Source organism: Catharus ustulatus, chromosome 1 (genome assembly GCF_009819885.2).
Source record: "Catharus ustulatus isolate bCatUst1 chromosome 1, bCatUst1.pri.v2, whole genome shotgun sequence".
In the NCBI taxonomy this organism is placed as follows: Eukaryota; Metazoa; Chordata; class Aves; order Passeriformes; family Turdidae; genus Catharus; species Catharus ustulatus.
The window spans coordinates 122,693,581-122,714,854 of NC_046221.1; the positions used below are offsets into that span (position 1 = coordinate 122,693,581).

The following is a 21,274-nucleotide window of genomic DNA, read 5'->3' on the forward strand; positions in this document are numbered from 1 at the left end:
TCCCTGTCACTGGTGGGAAGGGTGCAGGAGAGAAGTAGTCTCAGGGAACAAGACTGACTGGATGTGGATTCTGATCACTGATTTGGGAGTTGGCTGCGGGTTAGTCAGCTGGTGTTACACAACCAGAATGGATCACTTCCAACACAAGCAAGTTGAGATGGAAATAGAAAAGGAGTATTTCCAACCACATCCCTGCTAGTGAAAAGGAGAACACTTAAGGAAGTTTCTTTATGCTGTTTTTGCTTTGTTATCTTTATACTTTATTTTTCTTTGTTATTCAAGACTTAAACAGCTCATTGTGTACTTTATAGGGCAAGTTCTTTCCAAGTTTATCTAATATTTCCCTTCTTTTACCTCATCTTCAGTCGTTTCTCTGATAGTTGGGGAGGGGAGGCCTCTTTGGACCAAGATGAGGTCAGGCTCTGGGGGAAGGCCGAGTAGAAGCAAAAAGCTGCTATTGTCTCTTTAAAAAGCATGGAAAAAGTACTGGTGCATTTGAAGATACTGAACAGAAGAATCACAAAAAATTACCCAGCACTGAAAAGCAAAACTTGCATTAGAAGCAATTATCCCAACAAATCAGGGAGAAGACTTGAGATCTGATCACTGAGTCAATGCTGGGTTTCTAATTTGCAAATAAGCCTAAGTTAAGGTGTAACAAGTTCTCCAGGACAAGGACTATGTGCATTGCAGGTCCATATGAAGAACATCTCTCTGACAGGGCTGACTGCTGGGTCTTTTTCTTATACCTGGCATCACACAGATAATGTGTGATCAGAGAGGAATCCTCACATGATAGAGAAGTATATGCAAAGTGATTGTAAAGATAAGTTCTTTAATACATCTGAAGCATTCAAAAAAGTACTGTAAGAGAGAAGGCTCATGAGAAAGTAAATAATGTCTTCAGAGAAAGTATTGAACAGCATTGGGGCTGTAAAATTAATAATGGGGGGAAAGGAACGTGACTTTAACACAAATTCATTAAGTAAAGGGAGAAACCAAATCATAAAAATGCCAACAGGGCTGGTGAGCTGATGCTAGGCATACAGTCTTCAGACTGAAATATATTAACTTTAATTAAAAGTTCTATAACTCATTTTAAATTGCTTTTGTTTTTAAAACCATTTTTAATGTGTAGCATTCTAAAGAGACAAATACACACACATAGGTGTGCTTACAATGGCAACTAGAGTTTCATAAATAAATGTGCACATAAACATTTTCAAAAGCATCCTTCATGGTCCAGCCTTGGAGGTGTAGTGGGTATTTCTCCACCTGACATTTTAGCAGGCAGCACTGATGTATAAAAGAAGAACACATCTCAAAGTAAACTACACAGCTGATGATGCCATGGGAAACCCAGACAAGAAAGAAAAAGCAGGCCAAAATCTGCACTCCTTCCACAGTTCTCAACCCCTAGAGGGTTTTCCCCTTTTTCTCTACAGCCATCATTCCCCCTGAGATTCCTCCCATTTCTACAAGAAAGGAAGCTTCCCTTCATTCTCACTGGAGTGGATGTGACAACCATGAAAGGAATAGTTTGCCCAAGGCCATTACTGCACCAGTGTTGCACCCACTGGTCACACTCAAGGAAGGTGAGTCTGTGCTTACGGTAGCTGCACCCTGGCACGGTATGGAAAATGCTGATTGGTGTGACTTCTTGTGAAGCTGCATGTGCATGGACCTCCTCTTCTTGTTGCTTCTGCAGTCTCAGCAAAATTCAGCTGAAATTTCTCAGTACAATTATTTTTTATTTATGTTATCCTGTTGTTAAGCGCTTTTATCTCCTCAGCAACAGTAGTCTTCAATTACCCTCTGAGAGTCAGGAACACAGATGAGTCAACCTTTAGGATGCAGACCAGGATGCTGGCCAGGGACCACTCCTATTTCCTCTTAGACTCATGTCCTACCTCACATCTGTTTCCATACACAGACATTACCCCACGCTTCCCAGTGTAACGTCTGGGATCAAGTCTTTAACCCACATCAATTTTTTCCTGTTTACCTCTCAGGTATATTTTGGGATCAGGCCTAGAATTAATTGGTCCACCTACCTCTGATTTAATTTTCACACAAAGGGAAGGTTTTTGCCAGGGCAAAAGACAGCATTAGGGAGGCGCAGTGTTTTCTAAGAAGTTCCTCTAATTTGGGTAAGTGGGAGCCCAGGATCACAGCAAAGCACATCATACCATGGTTTGAAGTCAAACTAAGAGTTTAAATGCTCTAATTTTTTTTTTGAGAGCTCCAGAATACTACAAAGGAAACTGAAGAACACATCACCTGCAGATGGATGATTACTGAAAACAGGCATCTTCCCCAATTCACCTTCCTTCTCTCAAGATACAGATTTCTTCCTATTCCAAATACCTTCCTACAGTTTATCAGAAGCCAGTGGAGCCAACTTTTACCTGATGAAGCACAAAACTGTTTTTAATTATTATGTCATTGATTTCATGACCAACAAGTGTGCAACTGCTCAACATCTCTTGGAAACTTGTAATTCACATTTCTAATAAATCTCTAAAATTATGTGAAGCATTACGCCCATTAACACTTCCCTTCAAAAATACTTCCAGAGAGAAAACTGATTCAAAATATTAGTAGCTGCAGGTTTGAAGAGGAAATTATTAATTTGTGGCCTTACACTACCCTCAGAACTTCCTTATCAGTTTTTATATTTTAAAAAGTATTAATACAAAGGGAGGCATGTGGAACTCCTGTTGGAGAGCAGTAGAGCCTTGCCACACTCAATGAAACCTCTCATGGGTGTAGTGTAACTGAAATAACACACCAAGAGCCCTTCCTGAAAATTCCTCCCTGTGTATTCCTACCGAAACTAGAAAGACTAATTTAACTTTTCCCAACACACAATAAATGTGGGTTGACCAATCTGTAATTAGAATGAGTCTGTTTTGTGAATGAATTTGTTGCTATAATTAGATCCAGTTCTTAAGACACAAAACTGCTATAAGTATTTTTACCAGTGGATTTTATTTTTCTTTCAAAGCCAAGCTTAGGAAAAAAAGAGTCTGACAAGTGTTGAGACAAATTTACTAACTTCAGTTCCTCAGCAGTAGTATTTATGTGACTAGAATTTCGCTGCACAAGGCAATGCTTGAAAGAACAGCAAACACAGGAAGGGAACACAGGAAAGGGAAATAATGAATTTTTTGGTGGAGACATTACATCATTTGCTTCACAATGTATCTGTATTTCACAGCCACAAGAATATCAGCTAGCTCCAAGATAAGGAACATGTTTATTTAGAGAATAAATCTAGTTCAGATTTCATCATAATGTCAATATTTGCCATATTACTACAACAGTTCCTGTCAGTTAAACACTCAGTAGTTAATAATATGTTGTATGCAAAGGGAGAAGATCTGAATGAGTTGTGCATAAAACCTGAGAACTGTCAGGTCGTTGGAACATGGTTCACTCCACTCTTGGAGGGTTTGTTCATTGCTGGGTACAAGGAGACAAGAACAGACCTTCACTTGGCAGAAAACAGGTGACTTCCACCTCACAGAGTTTTGTTGTTTTTTCCCAAGATTTTAGTACCAAACCTGCCAACTAAGACAAATTATCAGGCTCCTGTCAAAAACTGCAGATGGTCCAGCCAGGCCATTGCAGCAGAGACTTCTCCTGGCATGTGGTAAGATGCTCATCAGTGTTGGGGTTGGCCTCTGGCTGCAGTTGCTTGGGGAGTAACTGCTGAAGGAAGAGGAGCAGCAGCCACTGAAGCTGCTACACACACAGGTTATAGACACTGCAGGTGGAAAGTGTGGTTTTGGCCAGCACTGAAATCTTGAACCCATTGAGTAGATAATGGGGCTATACTTCATTAAATGAGGGCAGGAGATGGGGATAATCTTAAGAAATATAAATTTCTCTAAGCCCAAGGAACAACATGCTGATTGCTACTCTGCTAAGCCCAGAGGAACAGATGACCTCATGGTGGGCTGCTTGTTTTACACCTTCTGCACATTTATTCAAATGCATGCTACCAAGGCTTATCTCCAAAAGAAGCACATGTTTCTGCAGTACACCCAATTACAAACACATCAAGTGATTAGCAATATCTGGTCCTGCTCAACCAGCTCACATGCACCCTGTTGTTTCTGCTGCCCCTATACACTCATACATACACATAAATTACTCAGAGAGCTCATAACTCATTCTTCAGCAGTAGCTTTCCCCATAACCCCTTACAAGGTGGATTAAGGATGCCTTCTGACTCTGCATTTATCATTTCTTGGGAATGACTTTGTGATTGATGATTGATCTGCTCCAAGGGAGTGGCTTCCCCTTTGTGAGCCCTCAGTTTTGCATATTCATTGTGCCCCAGACTGGAAGTTGCCATCTATGCCTCTTGGGTTCTTCAACTGAGACAGATCTCTATAATGTCCCTCATGCTGCAACAGGGGACCTCACTAATAGCTACAGTGATCAAAGCTATTGTCTCCCACGTTAGTGACTCTGTCCTTCAGATCTTGGTGTTTATCAGGAATCAGAAACTATGAGGTTGACTGGCTGGTTCAGACTACCCTTGCCTTATCTTCTCTGGCAGATAAGTCATGTGTGGCCCAGTGTGGCAATCGCCATGCTGTGCAGCAAGCTCAGGACATTCAGAGTAAGTCTCCAGACCACCATCCTCTGCAATGTACAGAACAAATAGAACTGTCATAATACACAGGAGAACAAAGACTGAAAATTTTCTGCCTCAATTGAAGACTGTATCGCAAAGTTCCATGGCTCACCAAGTAGAAAATAATCCAGACAATTCAGTTTATTGTTATATTGGTTAGTTTTACTAAGTTCCAAACTGCCATTTTTTAGCAAGGTTCCTAATAATGCAAATGTCATTGGGCTTTATTCAGATAAACCATGTCAAGTGCACATGTTTAGCAGAGAAGTGCTTCTTTCTGCCAAAAAATTAATTTTGAATTTGCATAATACTCCTTGTGAACAGAGTTTTTATTACCTTTGTAGAATGCATCTCCCCTCTACAGAAAATATGGTTACTTGCAGAACAAGAGATGATATGGAATAAAAAAAAAAATCTAATATTCAAAACAATAATGAGTATTTCTACACATTAGCATTCATACCAAGCTTAAAATCAGTACTATTTGGATCACAGATGACTATTGAATGCTATGGTAAAGTAGCTATAAAAGCAATGATAATGACAATTTTAAAATAGTTAACAGTGTGAAATGGAAGATTTAATGTTTTCTTCTTTTAATGTACAGCCCATTCCCAGAATTTCACTGGACCATGTGGACAGACCAACTGTCACAGCTGTCTATCAAGGCTGAATTAGATGAAGACAAACAATACAGGCTTTGTGGTTCAACTGAAGCAGCAGTCTCAAAAGTTTCCATTTCTCATCTGCGGGCACTGTGGGAGCATTGTCTTCCCCCTCTCTGAAAAGAGAATGGAACAATTATGTTACTGAAATTCCTCCACAGTGGGTCTGAAAGACTGTTTATGTCCAGCCAGGGAGACAGGGAAAACTAAAAGCTGGGATTTCATGACAGCAGGTGGGAGCAGTTTCAGGGTATATACTTCAGTGACATAATGGTACTGATTCTTCTCTCTAGCGCTGCAAGATTTACTAGCAATGGAGGAACTGGCAGTAAAAATGCAAAGCTAAATGCAGTGGTAAAATTTTTAATTCAAAACAAAGTTTTACAATTGGCTTTCTGAATCGGTCTGGTAATTGATTCTAACTGGTGCTCATGGTAGTAAACTAGAAAGAAAAATATACTGGTCACAGAGAACTTTTTACCATTTACTGTTTTGGGGGGTTTACTGAGTGGAGTACTGAGTACCAGCTCTCATGGGAGTCAGGTGGGCTCAAGGGATACAAAGCAATCACCCAATTTCTCCTAATAGCAGTAATATTCTTATTCATTAGCAGCATCAATCAATGCTTGATTTCATGCAAACACATATTCATGCGCTTTGGCATAAGCTTAAGAATCCAGGTGGTCTGGTTGTCCCAGTGCTCCCAGTTCAGAAGCAGTGAGTATGAAAGTGTCTGACTGCTTCTTTCTATTGTACTAATAATTTCTGGTTTTGTTTTTTTTTGTTTGTTTTTTTTTTTTTTCCCCTGAGGTTATTCTAGTGCTAACAATAGCACAAACAATCTGAAAGTGCTTGTGTGCAAATCGTCACCTGGGGCTACAGCTGCTTGCAGGAAGAGTCAACACATTCCAGAGAGCTCCCACTCTGGTCCTGACAGGGCAAGGGAGTATAGAGGTTGTCAGTAACCAGCAGAGCTGCTAAGGAGTCAGTGCCTACCCACGAGACAATCTGTGTTGTGACTTCCTCACACTCCCTGGTTATCACTCAATACCCCCCAAAAGCTATGTTGTCTGGCAGCAGCACCATTTCATGGTCCACTTGAAGAGGTTTCTACCAGCTGTCTCCTAAGGCAGGCTCTAAGCAGCAGGTTTTACACTCCACACAACAGCACAGAGGATTCCCAGTTCTTCCTGGGGCTTGGTATAAAGGTGCAACATGAAAAAACAGAACTACAACCAAGTAATAGAAACAAGTTACTCTCCCTCTCTGGAAAAACTCTTAGCACGTTTTTCAGTGAGCTACTGATACAAGGATGCAGGTCCTTCCCTGAACTGAACAGAAAGTTTCCATTTTTGTGGCCAGAAGGTAGAGGATCAGTGAGTAACACTGAAGAACCCAAGTGAGAAAGTTCAAAAGAAGCCAAGACCTTTGTGTTTTTAAGGTTCCATTTAGGTAAACTAATGCTGTGACACAGTGACACTTCCTCAATCTCAATTAGTGCTAAACTAATTAAGAAAATTGTTTTACACACTGCAGTGAGTAGTACCTCTCTTCTTCCTTGGGTAATCCCTAGTGCGATGTAACGGTGATTGAGTATCTAATTACTCTTTAATTGAATGCACATTTTGTACATTTTTAGCTAGTTCAAGCTTAATGCTTTTAGTCCAAAAGTCAAAGTCAGTGAAATTAAGTTGAACTGGGATTTGGTACCTATTGTATTAATGAATTACTTTTTGAAAGGAGCCTAATTATGAGTCAGTCTGAAGATTTCAGCTGTGTTTATTACAGAAATACTTAATGTATTGTCTGACAAAAGATTGATTGTATAAATTGGTAGTGTTGTTATCCATGTTTACCTTTGCTTATTCTTGTTTAACAACAACTTCCCTACTTTCTGGTGAAGTCCTCTACAGATCAAATAACTATTCTCAAAGAAAACATTCCAGGATCAGTGCCATAAAACGTAAATACCTGCAAAATCTGAGAGTTCTTCATAATACCCATGGTTTGAAAAAAAATTATTAACAAGGTTAATAAAAGCTCAGAAATCAACCTCAAAATAAAAAAAAAAAAAAAAAATATATATATTTTTCCAAGAAGGTTTATATCTAATTCATCCATATAAAAATCTAATGCACCTATATTCTTCACTGAGAAAATTTTTCGTACAAAACTGGGACAAATGTGACACTATACATTTTATCTCAGAAACAAGAAGCAGGAGTAAAGATAAGGAGCAAAGCTGGTATATTTTTAAGAACCAAAAGTCCCAATGTTCCTATAGCAATAGAGAGAACATATTTAAAAGAGAAGATATGAGAAAACTTCAGTGAAAAGGATTAGTTTTCAAAGTGTTCCAAGAATGTTGAGAAAGTGCAAATAAAGAGACTATGGAGAAATTAAATAGGATGGCCACAATAATATGTCTTTCCATCTGACAGGGAGGAAGTAAGATGTCCCACTGCAGTAGCTTTAGGTCAAGATCAATACACAAGATCAAAACCTTTACTCTGCTGCTTAAAAATAGTCAATCTCCTTCCTGGAGAGTTTTTCCACCTCTTTTGTCTTACCCCTTCCTTAGCCCCCTTGTCTCACACAATATCCTATCATTTTCTTTACAGAACGGTCTTGCCTTCTCCTCCTTAACATTACAATAAATCAAGAAGTTAAAGAGGTTTTTTTTAAAAAAAGCAAAAGACATGGGAGGTAAAAGCAGCATAATACTGACAAAACATTACCTTTATCCTACACCTTCCTAAAAACAGCACCTGAAAGTACAACCAGGTGTGGATTCAGTGTCTCAGAAAAGAGAACTGAGTACCTTATCAAACCTTATCTTTCTTTAAATGCCTTGCATTCCATGATAAGGTTGCAATTTATTGAACCAATATCAAGTTTTGTGGGCATTTAGCTACACCTTTGTCTTGAGCTATGGGGATGCATAAATGTTTTTAAAGAAAGTTTTATTGGGTAGCACCGCTCTGTCAAAAACTCTGGTCTTATTCATAAAACATCGCTAACAACAGTTAGTGCTGACATTCTGTTTCTTAAGTGGTAAGTATCAGTTTCAAAAACATTTTCAGTAATCCAAATAACTTAGTAGTTTTCATTTGCTATTTATTTACAAAATAAGTCTGTTTGCTTAGCAAGACTTTGCATATTTTTCATTCCAGTGTCTTTATCCATACAAAATAATCAGAATTTTAAATTCCAATAAAAGTAAGGATCTGGGCCCACCTGGATCTTCAGTTTCAATAGAATAATGATGTTCTGCTTAACTCTGTGTGATTTCAGCCAGGTAAAAGAGTGCACTTCCAGAGCCTAACTTTTATAACATTGGTGAAGGAGGAAAGCATATTGCAGGCTCTCTTCTCTGTATTGTACAGACACACGTACCTATATGTCTTTCTAGTATCTTTGATATTTGACAGCCTCTTACATTATATTTTATATGCTCTACTCTCTTTCTCTAAAAAGGGAGTAGCTTTATCAATGATGATTTAAGCTTCCTGCTATTTTGACTCACCACTAATTTGTGGCGTTTTCCCCATAAGTGAAAATACGATGGCAGAGTTTCAGTGCTTGTTCAGACTCTCACTTGTGACTGCTAATAAACATGTTGTGAAGGTGTTTTGTATGACAGGCACTCTGGGCTCCTGGCTACATTATCAGCTCCCAAGCAGCAGTCTACAAACCATACATGGTTTATGGTAATCTGCTGGGAATAATTCTCTCAAAACTCTTTTTATGAAAAGCTGATGATAACAGTGAATTATGAATAGGAAAGACTGTGTGATGCTGGTAGAAACTCTCAGGTCACAAAATTTAGGAGCACTTGTCAGCATGAAGTATCTTATTTGAAGCATAAGCAGGGATCTGACTCCTAGATACCTTAAGATCTTTTAGCTTTGAAAAAGAAGCACTTTCCTCCTTGCTTCTTTACTTGCTAAGGGATTTTGACTGTTTTCCATTCCGCCACAATTTGTGTACTTCTAACAAGAGCTCAGTAAGGCATTGAACAAGACAATTCCAATATGATACTAACTCTGAAAACTCAAAATGGTTTTCTTTCTCTTCAAGGCTTGATTACCTGCTATACTGATGCTCTGGCCTGGACACATAAATAAATACCACAGCAAGGACCAGTCTATGACTCTTGGCTGCATCTGGCTACCAAGTCCCTACATTCTGGCCCCTATATCAGAGGTATGTCACATTAGCAACAAAAGTACTTTTCTAGTCATTTATTTGAATCATGCTGATACTACAGGGTTTACTTGAATCTCAGGGCACACCCTACTCCCTGCTATTATAATGAAGCAGTGGAAAACAACATCAAAGGCACCCTTTTTTTTGGAGATATTGGTTGCCTGAAAGCTCCAAAAGTCTTGTTTTGTTTCCAGTAGGCCTCTGATTATGGTGTTTGGCCCTCTGTCCTACAGTCATGCACTCAAGTGTAAGCACGTTCGCGACAACTCTGAATTGGCAGCAGAGGGGTGGGCACTGGGCATAAGACCTTAAATACAGAAGAACAATAGTCAGCTTTGGTGATAACATGAAGTTCAGTTTCTCTAAAAGACTGAAACTTAACAATTAAACCAATCACCTTTTAATCACAAACTAAACTCATGGAGACAAACAATGACCAATTAAAAAATCACTCACTTAGAAGCAGCATAAATACTCATATTTCAACAAACCTAGGAAATCGGTGTTTGCGTTTCTAAAGAACCAGTGTTGATAATCTTTGTGTTGGGTTGACTTGCGTTTTTTAAGCAGGAAAATGATAAGAATAGTTGTAGGAGGCTAATGATGCATGGCTGCTGACAGCTCATTCCAGCTCTGGGCCTACACCACAGGAAAGGATAAAATCCCCAAGTATTAGAACTCCTGCAGAGCAACTTGTCTGTGAACTTCACAAATTACAAATGCTACTAGTAAACTGCGAGTAAAGACGCGTGGATTGCTAATGTTACTGCCCGTTAAAATGTAAATTTCACTGCAATTTGTTTAAACATAGAAATACAGTCCACAGTATTGCATCACCCATCCTATTTCTCAAAGGCAAGGTGCAGCTCCACGGCTCACTCTAAATTTGAATGTTCTTTTGCATTCTACAATCTGTTATCATACAATTCCCAATTCCATGATGAGGAGAGTGCACCACCACCTGTTTAGTACTAGTTCCTTCCCACTGGCAACACCAGACTCCTGTTCAAAATCCTGGGAAAGGGCAACATAGTTTTGTTGCCACAACAGCTCTCAGCAACTTCAAAATGGAGTAGGTATAAGGCATCATCACACTTGGAGGATAATACATTGTCTGAGATGGGGAGTTTTGAGACAACACACTGGAGACCAAATTCTTTAGTTTATTAATTATTCTCAATGGAAAGCAAATTAAATTTTATCACTTTGAAAAGAAAATATTCTTTTAGCAAAATGTTTTTTAGAACAAATGTTCACTTCTGTTAAAAGAGCCTTGTGGATCTCCATGACTTCTGTAAGAAGCAACTATTTGACTTCCTCCTAGTAAACAGGAGCAATACCATTTACCTACTCTATGCATGGAATCGTGTATACACCCTGGTGTATAAAGGGATGGAGACACCTTGGTATGCCATATTGAGTTCATTGTCATTACAAATTCAAGTTGATATTCAAGTGTTTGAAATCAGAAGTTTTGCTCATCCACAGATAAAGCTGTTTCCACTCATGTAAAAGAGGGGAAAGGCATGTCTATCAAATCAGCTACATGTAAAGCAACAAGAATTAAAGAGGGGGTGTTAAATCCATTGGAAACCACAAATAATGCTGTCTTCAGTGAACAGCGCAGCACAGGAAAAAATTTATCCATTAGAAAAGGTGGAAAGCCCCAAAATTCCAGCAAGTTTTCTGGAATAGTCACAATTCACATACTGAGAAATAGCATGTCAGGCCTACATCTGTCAAATAAACAGCAGCTAATGAAATGGAAGATTCAAGACTTTCTTTGAGTTCTAAGAGTAGCATTTGTTTTCCTCACTCTTAGGTTTTGCTGTATAACAACACTAACTATAAATCTTATTCCAAGATCATCTGAAATTATCCAGAAATACCTTAATGCCCATAGCAAGGGTTCTGAGTCAAGCAGGAAGTAAAAAATAAACTAGCATTAACACTGAGAAAGTCACAATGTTATCCCTTCTCATTTCTTTCAGAAAATGGGAGTCCAAACATCAAGTTCAAGCTAAGTCAGTAATGCAACCCAGGCAACAATGAAATTCTGCAGTTTTCTGGGCTGCCTTAGAAAAAGCATTGTCAGCAGGTGGAGGGAAATGCTTCTACTCAGCACTGGCAGAACATCTGGAGCACTGGGTCCTGTCCTGGGTTCCCCAGCTCAGAAGAAACACAAACATACTGGAGATCAGCAACAGGCTACAAGCATGGTAAAGGATTGGAGCACCTGTCATAAAAGGATGACTGAGAGAGCTGAAACTGCCCAGACTCCAGAAAAGATGTTTCAACAGGGATTTTATCGATGCCTATAAATACTTTATGAGAACAAATAGAGAAGATGACACCAGACTGCATCTTCAGCTGCATCCTATGAAAGGAGAAGAGGCAATAGGTATATACAAGAAATTTCATTTAAAATTAAGAAAAACCTTTTTCCCTGGTACAGGTACAATTTGCTCAGAGAAGTTAAGGAGTCTTCATCCTTATGACATTCAAAGCCCAGCTGGACATGGCTCTGAGCAACCCACTGTAGTTAACACTGCTTTAAGCAGAGGATCAAACTAACAGATCTCCAGAGGCACCTTTCAATTACAACTACTCTGCTATTCTATTGTTCTTCATTCTCTAAATCTGAACTCAATTTTTTAACCTTTCATGTCTGAAAGCAAATCTGTACTGAGCTTTTCCTCCAAACTCTTTAACATTTGACTGGTTCTTTCACTATTGGATATGATTTAAAGAGGTTAGAATTTTTTTTAACAGCTTTTTCAAAAGAAATGCATTTGAAAACCTCAGCAACTGCAGGAGAAGAAGGATGAAAAGATCATTTAATGGGATGTAATTTGGCCATTTAATGGGATGTTTGCCAAAAACCCTACCAAAACATCCAAAAGAATCCAAAAACTCAGTAACCCCAAGCTATACGTATAGAGACATATGTTTTTCAGCAGAAAAGAAGCAGAGCTAGCAGAGGCCAACTAGATAGCAGCAAACTTATTCTAAAACCCACTGGTTTAAAGAGAGCGGAGGAGCTACAAAGTTCTGTCTTGTCATCCTGAAGGCAGCCTTTAGAGTCTGGCCAAACTTTATCTTCAAACTGAAGAGGAGTATTTTGAGATCTGGGCTTTTCCATGATAGAGGAACATTTAAAAAAAAGTAGTTCTTTCCCTGGTATTACACACCATGATATTCCATGTTTGTGTCAACTCTGCTTTTTACTCAACAAATTAGAACAAATTACATCAAAGATCAACATATGCCATTTGATCATAAGCCACAAAGAGTTCAGTTTTGTCAAGGTTTAAATCAAAGCTGAGGAGCAGATGTTCTGAAGCTTTGGGAGCATGGTGTGCATAGAGCCTGGATTCTGATTCAGTCAAAATTAATTAGACCTTTCAAATAATCTCTTTCTGTTCCTGTGGATACACTTACAGAAACATTTGTCTCTTTTTTCCTGACAGAGTAACAAGGTCATGGCAAACTAACATTCCTCAAGGTTCTTCAAGTGGTGTGCCACGTTGGCTTGGAATAAAAAAAAATACTGAAAACTTCACTGACAGGAGTTCAGCAGCCTTGACAGAGAAGCACTGTGTAAGAAAATAAGTCAACCAGTATGTTTGTAATTGTAATATTAATAACATACCAGAGCTTTAAAATAACATACAATCTGCTCTTTGAAAAGAAGAAATGCTCCTCTTGAGTCACTAGGAAGATGCTGCTTTGAAAACTATTACTTCCCCATCTACTACTGAGTCTTCATAGCAATATTCAGCTGATGCCAGCAGTCCCATCTTAAAGAACTTCCCTCGTTCCATTGAAGGAAGGAATCTTTTTGAGGATTTTTGAGGTCTGTGTGAGGAGCTACTGTTCTCAACCTTCCTCCTGGAGAGGTGTGAGGATATCACTGCAAAGTAAGTAGGATTGTTTCCTTCCATTTTACCCCTTTGCAGAGAAGAAACGTGAACAAAGCCATGTGATTTCTTTTCACACTTCATTTTTTACAGCTCCCTAAACTAAATAGCAAAATATATAATGAAACCTTGATTAGTCCAGTGCTACTTGGACTGACCACATGAATTTCTGATAAATAATTCAATCAAGTGTAGAGAAACAAGTGTCATTTCTTCTTGCGAGCTACATTGTGCTAGAAGTCACAGCACTTCCTCAGTGCTTGAGTGTCCATAATTGGTACGGCCCCACAGTGAGGACTATTACTTTGCATTAAAAATTCCATCATTTGAGAATTAAAACTGCAGATTATTTTGTGAAGCAAAGTTGAGATAAATCTTATTATACAGAACAAATCTTTATAAGTATTGACAAATGTAATAAAATTTTTAACATGAAAGCAAAAGGGGAATTTTTACATTTCAATTCCATCATTGTAAAGGAAACTCTTTCATGCTTAAAATTCAAACTCAGTGTGTCAAGTAATTTCACTGTTACAGACTTGAATTACCTGCACTGGCCTGAGGGCATTATCACTCTCTGAGAAAAATTGTACTTTAATATTGCTACAATTTTCCCAAGTAATTTTTATGCAGAAGCTGGGATGAATTTGAAACATCCATTTCAAGATTAAAGTAACAACATTTGGTTACTGCAGAGAACCATGTAATTGAGAATTGGTCTTAGGGATATGCCCAAAATTAAATATGGGAATGAGAAAATAGTATTTTAAAAAGGTATCAATGTTTCAGGTTTTTTGTTTAACTTCTGGGATGCAGATATTAAATTGGGTTATAAAATACCAATAACCCCTTACTTCAAAAATGCTTAGATACATACACTATATTGAATGTTTATACTATACAGAAAGACCATGAAATTGTTGGTCACTGTCCTAGCCAATTTAATAACTTCTATCATATGCAGAAGGGAGGATAATCTTCTCACTTAGTTTTAATGGATCTATTTTTTGGAAGCATTGAATTATCAATCTTTTTTATGGGTTATCTGCTGCCTGATCATTTGTTACTTCACATGAAATTGGGGACTGGACCCAGAGCATAGGTTTAACTACACAACAGGGCCCAATATGAACTGGAGAGGGCAACAATTTAAAGTACAAATAAATATCCATACCCAAAATAGTTTATCAAAACCATTTTAGCAGCATGCTTTCCAGATGAAACCCTAGATGCATCTGTTATTTTGTAGGTTTGAAGAAATGTGAAGATAGAAAATCTGAGGCTTTTATATTATGTATTTCAACAGTAAATAGGGTAATGGGGAATATGGAATGTTTCTATTATTCAAATAAAGTTTTTTGTGGGAAACTAGAGGAAAAATTTTACTGTATTGAAAGGCAGTAGTACTTATTGAAGAAAGCAATCAGATTCTTTTCTTGAAGATTTCCCAGATTTGCTCTCCTATTATTTGCATTAAAGCAGGATCACTTCATTTCAAAATCAACCATAAAGCTGGTGCCTCGACTCATTACTTTTTTACTTTCGAGGTAACAATTCGCCGCAGAATAATAGAATGGTTTAAGTTAGAAAAGACCTTTAGGATCATCATGTCCAACCATTAACCCACCATTGCCATGTCCCTAAAATCACATCTACACATCTTAAATGCCTTCAGGGATGGTGACTCAACCACTTCCCTGGACTTTAACTCTCTTTGAATCTCATTGCCAGGTTTCCCATTATAGTAAAACACCCATTAACTAAGTATAATGAGGATTAGGAGTAACTGTTGAGCATTGAGGGAATTTATTTTGTAACTGATAGAGGCTGGGGCAACATGACATGAGAAGTTTTAATAATTGAAGCAAGGTTAATGCAGGTTCACATGGGTATTTCTCTTATGTCATCCTCAAATTCTTGCTCTGTTAGTCAATGAAGGTGGAAAAGAAGCATCAACTACTTTAATGAATGAAAAATTAATTAGCCATGACAGAATTTAATTTGTTTCCTCTTGTACCTTCACCAGACTTGCTCAAAACTCAGTCTTGTTAGGAAAGTACAGCATTGTTAAAAAAATAAAAATAAAAAAAAGCCTCATTTTAGAATTGAAGGCCTCCTTCCAGAACTACTACCCTGCTTTTTTAACAAGGTCAAAAGATCCACCAATGGCTGGCCTTCTAGAAACACAGTAAGGAATCAACCAGTAAAACTCAGTAACTGGGAAAATACAGCACATAACCAATGCATACTGCGCTCTTCCTCACTGCAGCAGGAGAAATTCAAAGCTGCAAGGAGTAATTGTGATGTCAATGGGCATCATGATTCACTGCCTGGATGGTGATGAATGACTTTCTTGTTTTCTATTGCTTTACTTCCATGCATGGCTTTTGCTTTACCTATCAAACTGTCTTTGCCTAAACCCACAAATTCTCTCACTTTTACCCTTCTGATCCTCTCCCCTATCCCACCATGTGAAAATGACTGAGCACCTTGTGGGGCTTGGTTGCCAACTGGAGTTAAACCATGACATAACCAAGCTATTATGTACAGGATGAAATAGAAATTACAGTGACAAAATTTACAACTTCAACAATGTGTCATAACATTAGCTAAAATTAAGTGCCTTTTTTACTTTAGCTAAATTATTTCAAGGTTTTGATCTTTCCACTAAGTTTTTACTTACCTGACTGAAGATTCATCATTGTTCTTCCTCCTCTGCTACTGAAATGCAGCCCTGATGACTCTATCACTAAGTGGCTGAGTTGGTCTGAAGTTATCTCCTAGGATGCCATCAGAGCCCTCTAAAAGTTCAGCACCTTTAACATGAGTCCTCAGTCTTCGAAATTCCTCTATCTGAAAGACAGAAAAACAGAAATGAAGAAGCTGAGACAAATTCTTCACCATGGGACTAATGATCAAAACAAGCCTTGTCCAGCCAATTCTGCAGCTTTGAAAACTGGAGTGTTCAGGTACCATATAGTAAGGTCAATATAGATTACTAACATTTTAAAATAGTTATCAGCACTGTCAAAACATTTGAGATATAAAGAGGAACAAGAACTCTTATGCACATGGTTTGGCAAAATTATCCTTTGCTTTTTCACAACTTCTTTTAGGATCTCTAACCTTGGCCACTGCAGATTACATCCTATGAATCAGCCTTACTGTTGTGTGTTTAGAGTAGTAATTCTGGTCTTCAAAGAAGTGTATTTCAGGAATAACTTGCTTGACTATAAATTGCTTTGAAATTCTCCTAGTGATTTACTTACTGCCTGAAACCATTGCTATCTTCTAAACCAGAAGAATACTGAACAGATTCTTAGCTTTAGAGGATGTATGTTGACATTTTTATATGGAAAAATACAGTTTCTGTGATCAAAACAAAATACTGCTTCAAAAGATCTGTAGGTGTAGATAGTCAGGAAGTCAAATACAGTAAAAATAAATATAAAATATTTCAGTTGAGCCAAAATAAATATGTTTCTTGCTTACAGATTTTTTTTATATTTTTCTAAATCTAATCTGACGTAAGGAAGTAGCTTCCATCTCCATCCCTGGTATTAGCATCAAGTGTTGTGTGATGAAACACTTTACCTTACTGTTCACCAGTGCTGTTTCTAGGAGTATGGTATTTTAACTGGTTTTTAGTCTGATATTTAGTCTGGTATTTTCTGGATACAGCAAATGTACTTGATGGTTGACTCCCCTAGCCTCAGCCTTTTTACTTGTACTGAACCTTGATGCTTCACTATGCAGCTCATCCCTAACTTGAAACTGAAGATACGCAGAAAGTAAAATGGAGCCTGGAGTATACAATCATTTTAACATCTAAGACATTATAGAGTTAATTTCTCCATGAAAAACACCCTAGGAAATATTACAGGGAGAAGGTAAGCATGATTCCAGAATTAAATTAAATGAGGTACTAAACAGCAGGTAATGGCATTTTTATTTTTATCCTGCCTACAGAGATACTACTTTCTTACTGCAACCTGGTACACAACTGTCCTCATTGTTTTCCACAATGTTGTTTTTCTACAGCACTACTGATACAGACTTATTTACTTGACTTAGATACTAACTCTTTTCTGCTTCATTTTCCTCAAAAAAGCAGTGCTCTTGGAAATCAACACTCAGTTTCTGGCAGCTGAGATATAAGGCAACAGCTTAGACTGTAAAAATGAAAAAGCTCCTTGAAGGTGCTTTTAGAGGCAGAATCCTGTTATGGAAGATTGTTGTTGTTTTGTTTACTTAAAGCAAACTGAAAGGAAATCCACTACCAGCTTGGAATTGAAAAAGTCTTCAGAACTCAAGGGCTGGTAAATCACTGAAGGAGTTTTGTAAAAGCATCCTTTTTTCACCATCTGAATCAACTCTGGAAAGTCTGAGATAATTGCAGTTTAGGAAGGAACACTTTACAAAAATGTGGCTTTTGTTTGATCTTGTGAGAATGAGATACTTCAAACAAACACAGATGAAGGAGAGGGAAGAGCAGACTCTCTGCAAAGCTGGCATTTGTGAGTTGGCTCCCACTGTAACTACAAATACCCCATCCCAGTGAAATCTTTCTCCAGGAGCTAGTCCTCACAAGCAGCTTCCAGTTTCTTCAGTTAGGATGGTAGAACTGACCTGATCTCTGTGCCTGCTCTTAGTCTTTAGGGAAGTCAAAAATTGTAGCTCTGCTCCAAAGGGGGAGATTTCTTCTGAGATCAACAACCTCCTTGTTTAGTTGTTCCTTTCATGGTTCAGGTTGCTGTGACAGAGACCTTCTACACACATGGTGGTTCACTCTACTCATGAGAAGTACTTCTGTCAGAAAAGGACACTAGCTGTGCCAACACTGCTTTTCCTATTAAATTTCCATGCAAGGTAATAGGTCATCACACACATGATGCGCCCTGTTCATCCTGTTTCACCACTTATCATCTCCTCCCAACCCCTCATAAGTTAATGCTGTGAAGCACACCCTGCAGGACTGCCAATGAAACAGGTGTTTTAGAGGCATATGGCTAAGCATCCTTGGATATTCACACACTTTTACTAGGAATAGCCACTTTAAAAAGCTCTTCTCCTGCCCAGAAGACATTAAGGATGACCTAAGCTGTTTACACTGAAATTTGGAATTAAGTTCTAACCAGTGTAGAGGCAAATCCACAATGTGAACAGTTGCATTTCTACTGAGTAAAACCATACATGTTCACATTGTGTAGAATTTTTTTACCACTCATTGTATTCAGATCCTGAACACTGCATTCTTCTGTTTCACTTACATATTTACTGAAGAATAGAGTACACAAAACTAAGATTTTACATGTTTCCTATAAACATTTCTTTGATGTGAAGCATTATCCTTCTGTTTGAAGATTTCACATCCCCATGACTCCTTCCAAGAACATGAACCTACTACCCAGCACCCAGAATACCATGAAGCTCTGTGTGCTTTATTTTACAGTTTACATAAATTTTGCACAATTTTAACTCCAGGTCCACATGCTAGCTACTATTTCTGTCCTTTGGTAGTTTTTGATTCTGAATGAGGTAGACAAAAGGACCAGAGACCATGCCATTCAATAAAAGACCAGTTAACTATGACAATGAATACAGCAGAACAACAGCTCCTTCGGCATCATTGTTTAAAATCCTTCCTCTGAGTGGCTTAGACAATGCACTTGTTCTGGGCTTCAGTGAACCACAAAGTACATTATTCACAAATGTCCCTTTTTTCTTAAATATAGTGGAGAAAAGCATGACCAAGTCTTTTTCAATTGCTTCCTGCTTTTTACTGGCCTAATAGGAGTTTTCTCCCACTGCATTTCAGCAGTGTGCGTGCATGTGTGAGGTATCTCATAAAAAGAATCAACACAGTTCATTCTGAGCTGTGTATTTCAATGTAAGTCAAGTGAGGATGACAAAAATCACAACAGGAATACCCAAGAAGGACTTTTTGATGGAAGTGAAGTCTCATGACAAAGGAAATTGCTTCCAGTGAGGAAAAAGCATTTCTCAGGATTCCAGGAAAGCGCATCCTGATGCTGCAGTACTGAATTGCTCTTTAGCTATTCATAAAATCAGCACACTCAGATCTCCTTTCACTTAACATTGACTTAGATCAGAAGCATATCAACTCATCAGCTGAACTCTACTATCCGAAAATGACTTCAGTAAGAAAAAAAAAGAAAAAAAGGGTTCTCTACTTGGTAATGGTCAGCTCACTGTGCCTATGTCAAAATCATTACTTCATTGTTTCAAAATAACAAAATGTGAAAATATTTTATGTGTTTGACCATTAACTAGAATGGCAATTTTATTCATTTTTTGCCCTTATGACTTGCAGTTTGTTAAGCTGATCAATACCGCTGTGTTAATTGCAGAAAATTAGCATCTTGTCTCCACTACATGAACTAGTTTGATCAGAGAAAATAAATTAAACCTACTCCTTATTATATTATGTAATTCTTTATTTACTTGTTATTGACACTCAGAACTTAATTATTTCATGGCCTGAGAAATGAAAATAGCCCTAAATTTGTCCCTCACTGGCTATAACCATAGATGTTACTAGTATTTATATAAAGCACTTGACATTTCATTAGTATCCCAAAGAAGAAAGTTCTACAAGGTAATGACACATGTAAAAATAATGTATTTAAGTCCATTAGAAAAGCATTTGCACTGGAATCTATGATTTAATGCTACAAGCTGGCTTAATAAAATTAAATGCCTCTACCAGCCTTCCATGGAAGATACAAAATGGTATATCCTATACTACATCCTCTTATTTTCCATAGACAAAATCCCTTGCATTTCTAATCTCTCCTTAATCTCTCCTGGGCAACCTGCTCTAGATGAACCTGCTTTAGCAGGGCATTTGGAGTAGATTATCTCCAGAGGTCCCTCCAATCCCAATCATTCTGTGGTTCTGTGATTAAATGAAATCTCTCATAGGCACTCATGCCCACATGCACAAAAGAGGCCAGATATTTCATTGCAGACAAAATGCTAATTACAATTTAAAATCTTGGAATTTTAGGCTATAGCAAAATATTCTAAAACTGACAAAATCTTAATTTAGGCATCATGGAGACCTCACAATACCTTACAATTTATGAATCCCAGAATCATCTCCTCTCAGTCCATATTTATTTTTCATTGACATAATTATTTTATTGATGTATTTATTTTTCATCTGAAAGCAGTATCTGATGAAATAGAATTTTTTAATCCCACCTTGGCAAAAGCTTTTCAAGTTCTTAATAATTATCTTTTCTGCACAATCTTAACTTTAATGTTGCAATCATAAATATCACTGAGGAAGATTTTTCTACTTGATGCTTATCTAAAACAAGTATAGTGGACCATCCTGGCTTAAGCCTGCTCCAATCCATTACTTGACTCCAGTGCCACCTCTCACCCTCATACAGTGCCAGTGAGAGGGAAAAGCTCCTCCATGACTTGCATGCCCTTCATCACAGCAATGTTTTCGGATTGGATTTAAAGCTATCAAAGTAATGCAGCAACACAAACCAACTACCCCTCACCTTCCAAAGGCCATGGTTGTGAATCTCAGTCTTTGCCCCAAGCAATATGGGTCACTCTCTTCTCCAGACACAATATTCTTTTCAGGAGTCTTATCCACTTCACACCACACTCCAATATCCTGCCTTCTACTTTTCTCCCACTACATGTGGATGGTTTAAATTTGGCTCTCCTCTGTGCACTGACTGGATTAAAAGGGAACAGAGACTACAAAATCTGCAACTAGCAATATCATACTATGTCTCATTGTAATAGCTGTGGACTTTGTAGGACTGATTAAAGTCCCCTTATTTATC

The 21,274-nt window shown here is 38.0% G+C and overlaps 1 protein-coding gene across 1 annotated transcript in view; it reads right to left on the reverse strand.

Annotated features, from left to right (window-relative positions):
* Nucleotides 1–2,972: 2,972 nt before the first annotated feature.
* The window catches only part of CA8 (carbonic anhydrase 8), a 48,423-nt gene continuing 30,121 nt past the window's right edge, over nt 2,973–21,274 (reverse strand). Inside the window, exons 8-9 of the mRNA XM_033063999.1 lie at nt 16,126–16,295; nt 2,973–5,429 (exon numbers count right to left, since the gene is read on the reverse strand). Of these exons, the coding sequence (XP_032919890.1) occupies nt 16,161–16,295 (135 nt within the window). The 3' untranslated portion in view covers nt 2,973–5,429; nt 16,126–16,160. The remainder of the gene's footprint in view (nt 5,430–16,125; nt 16,296–21,274) is intronic.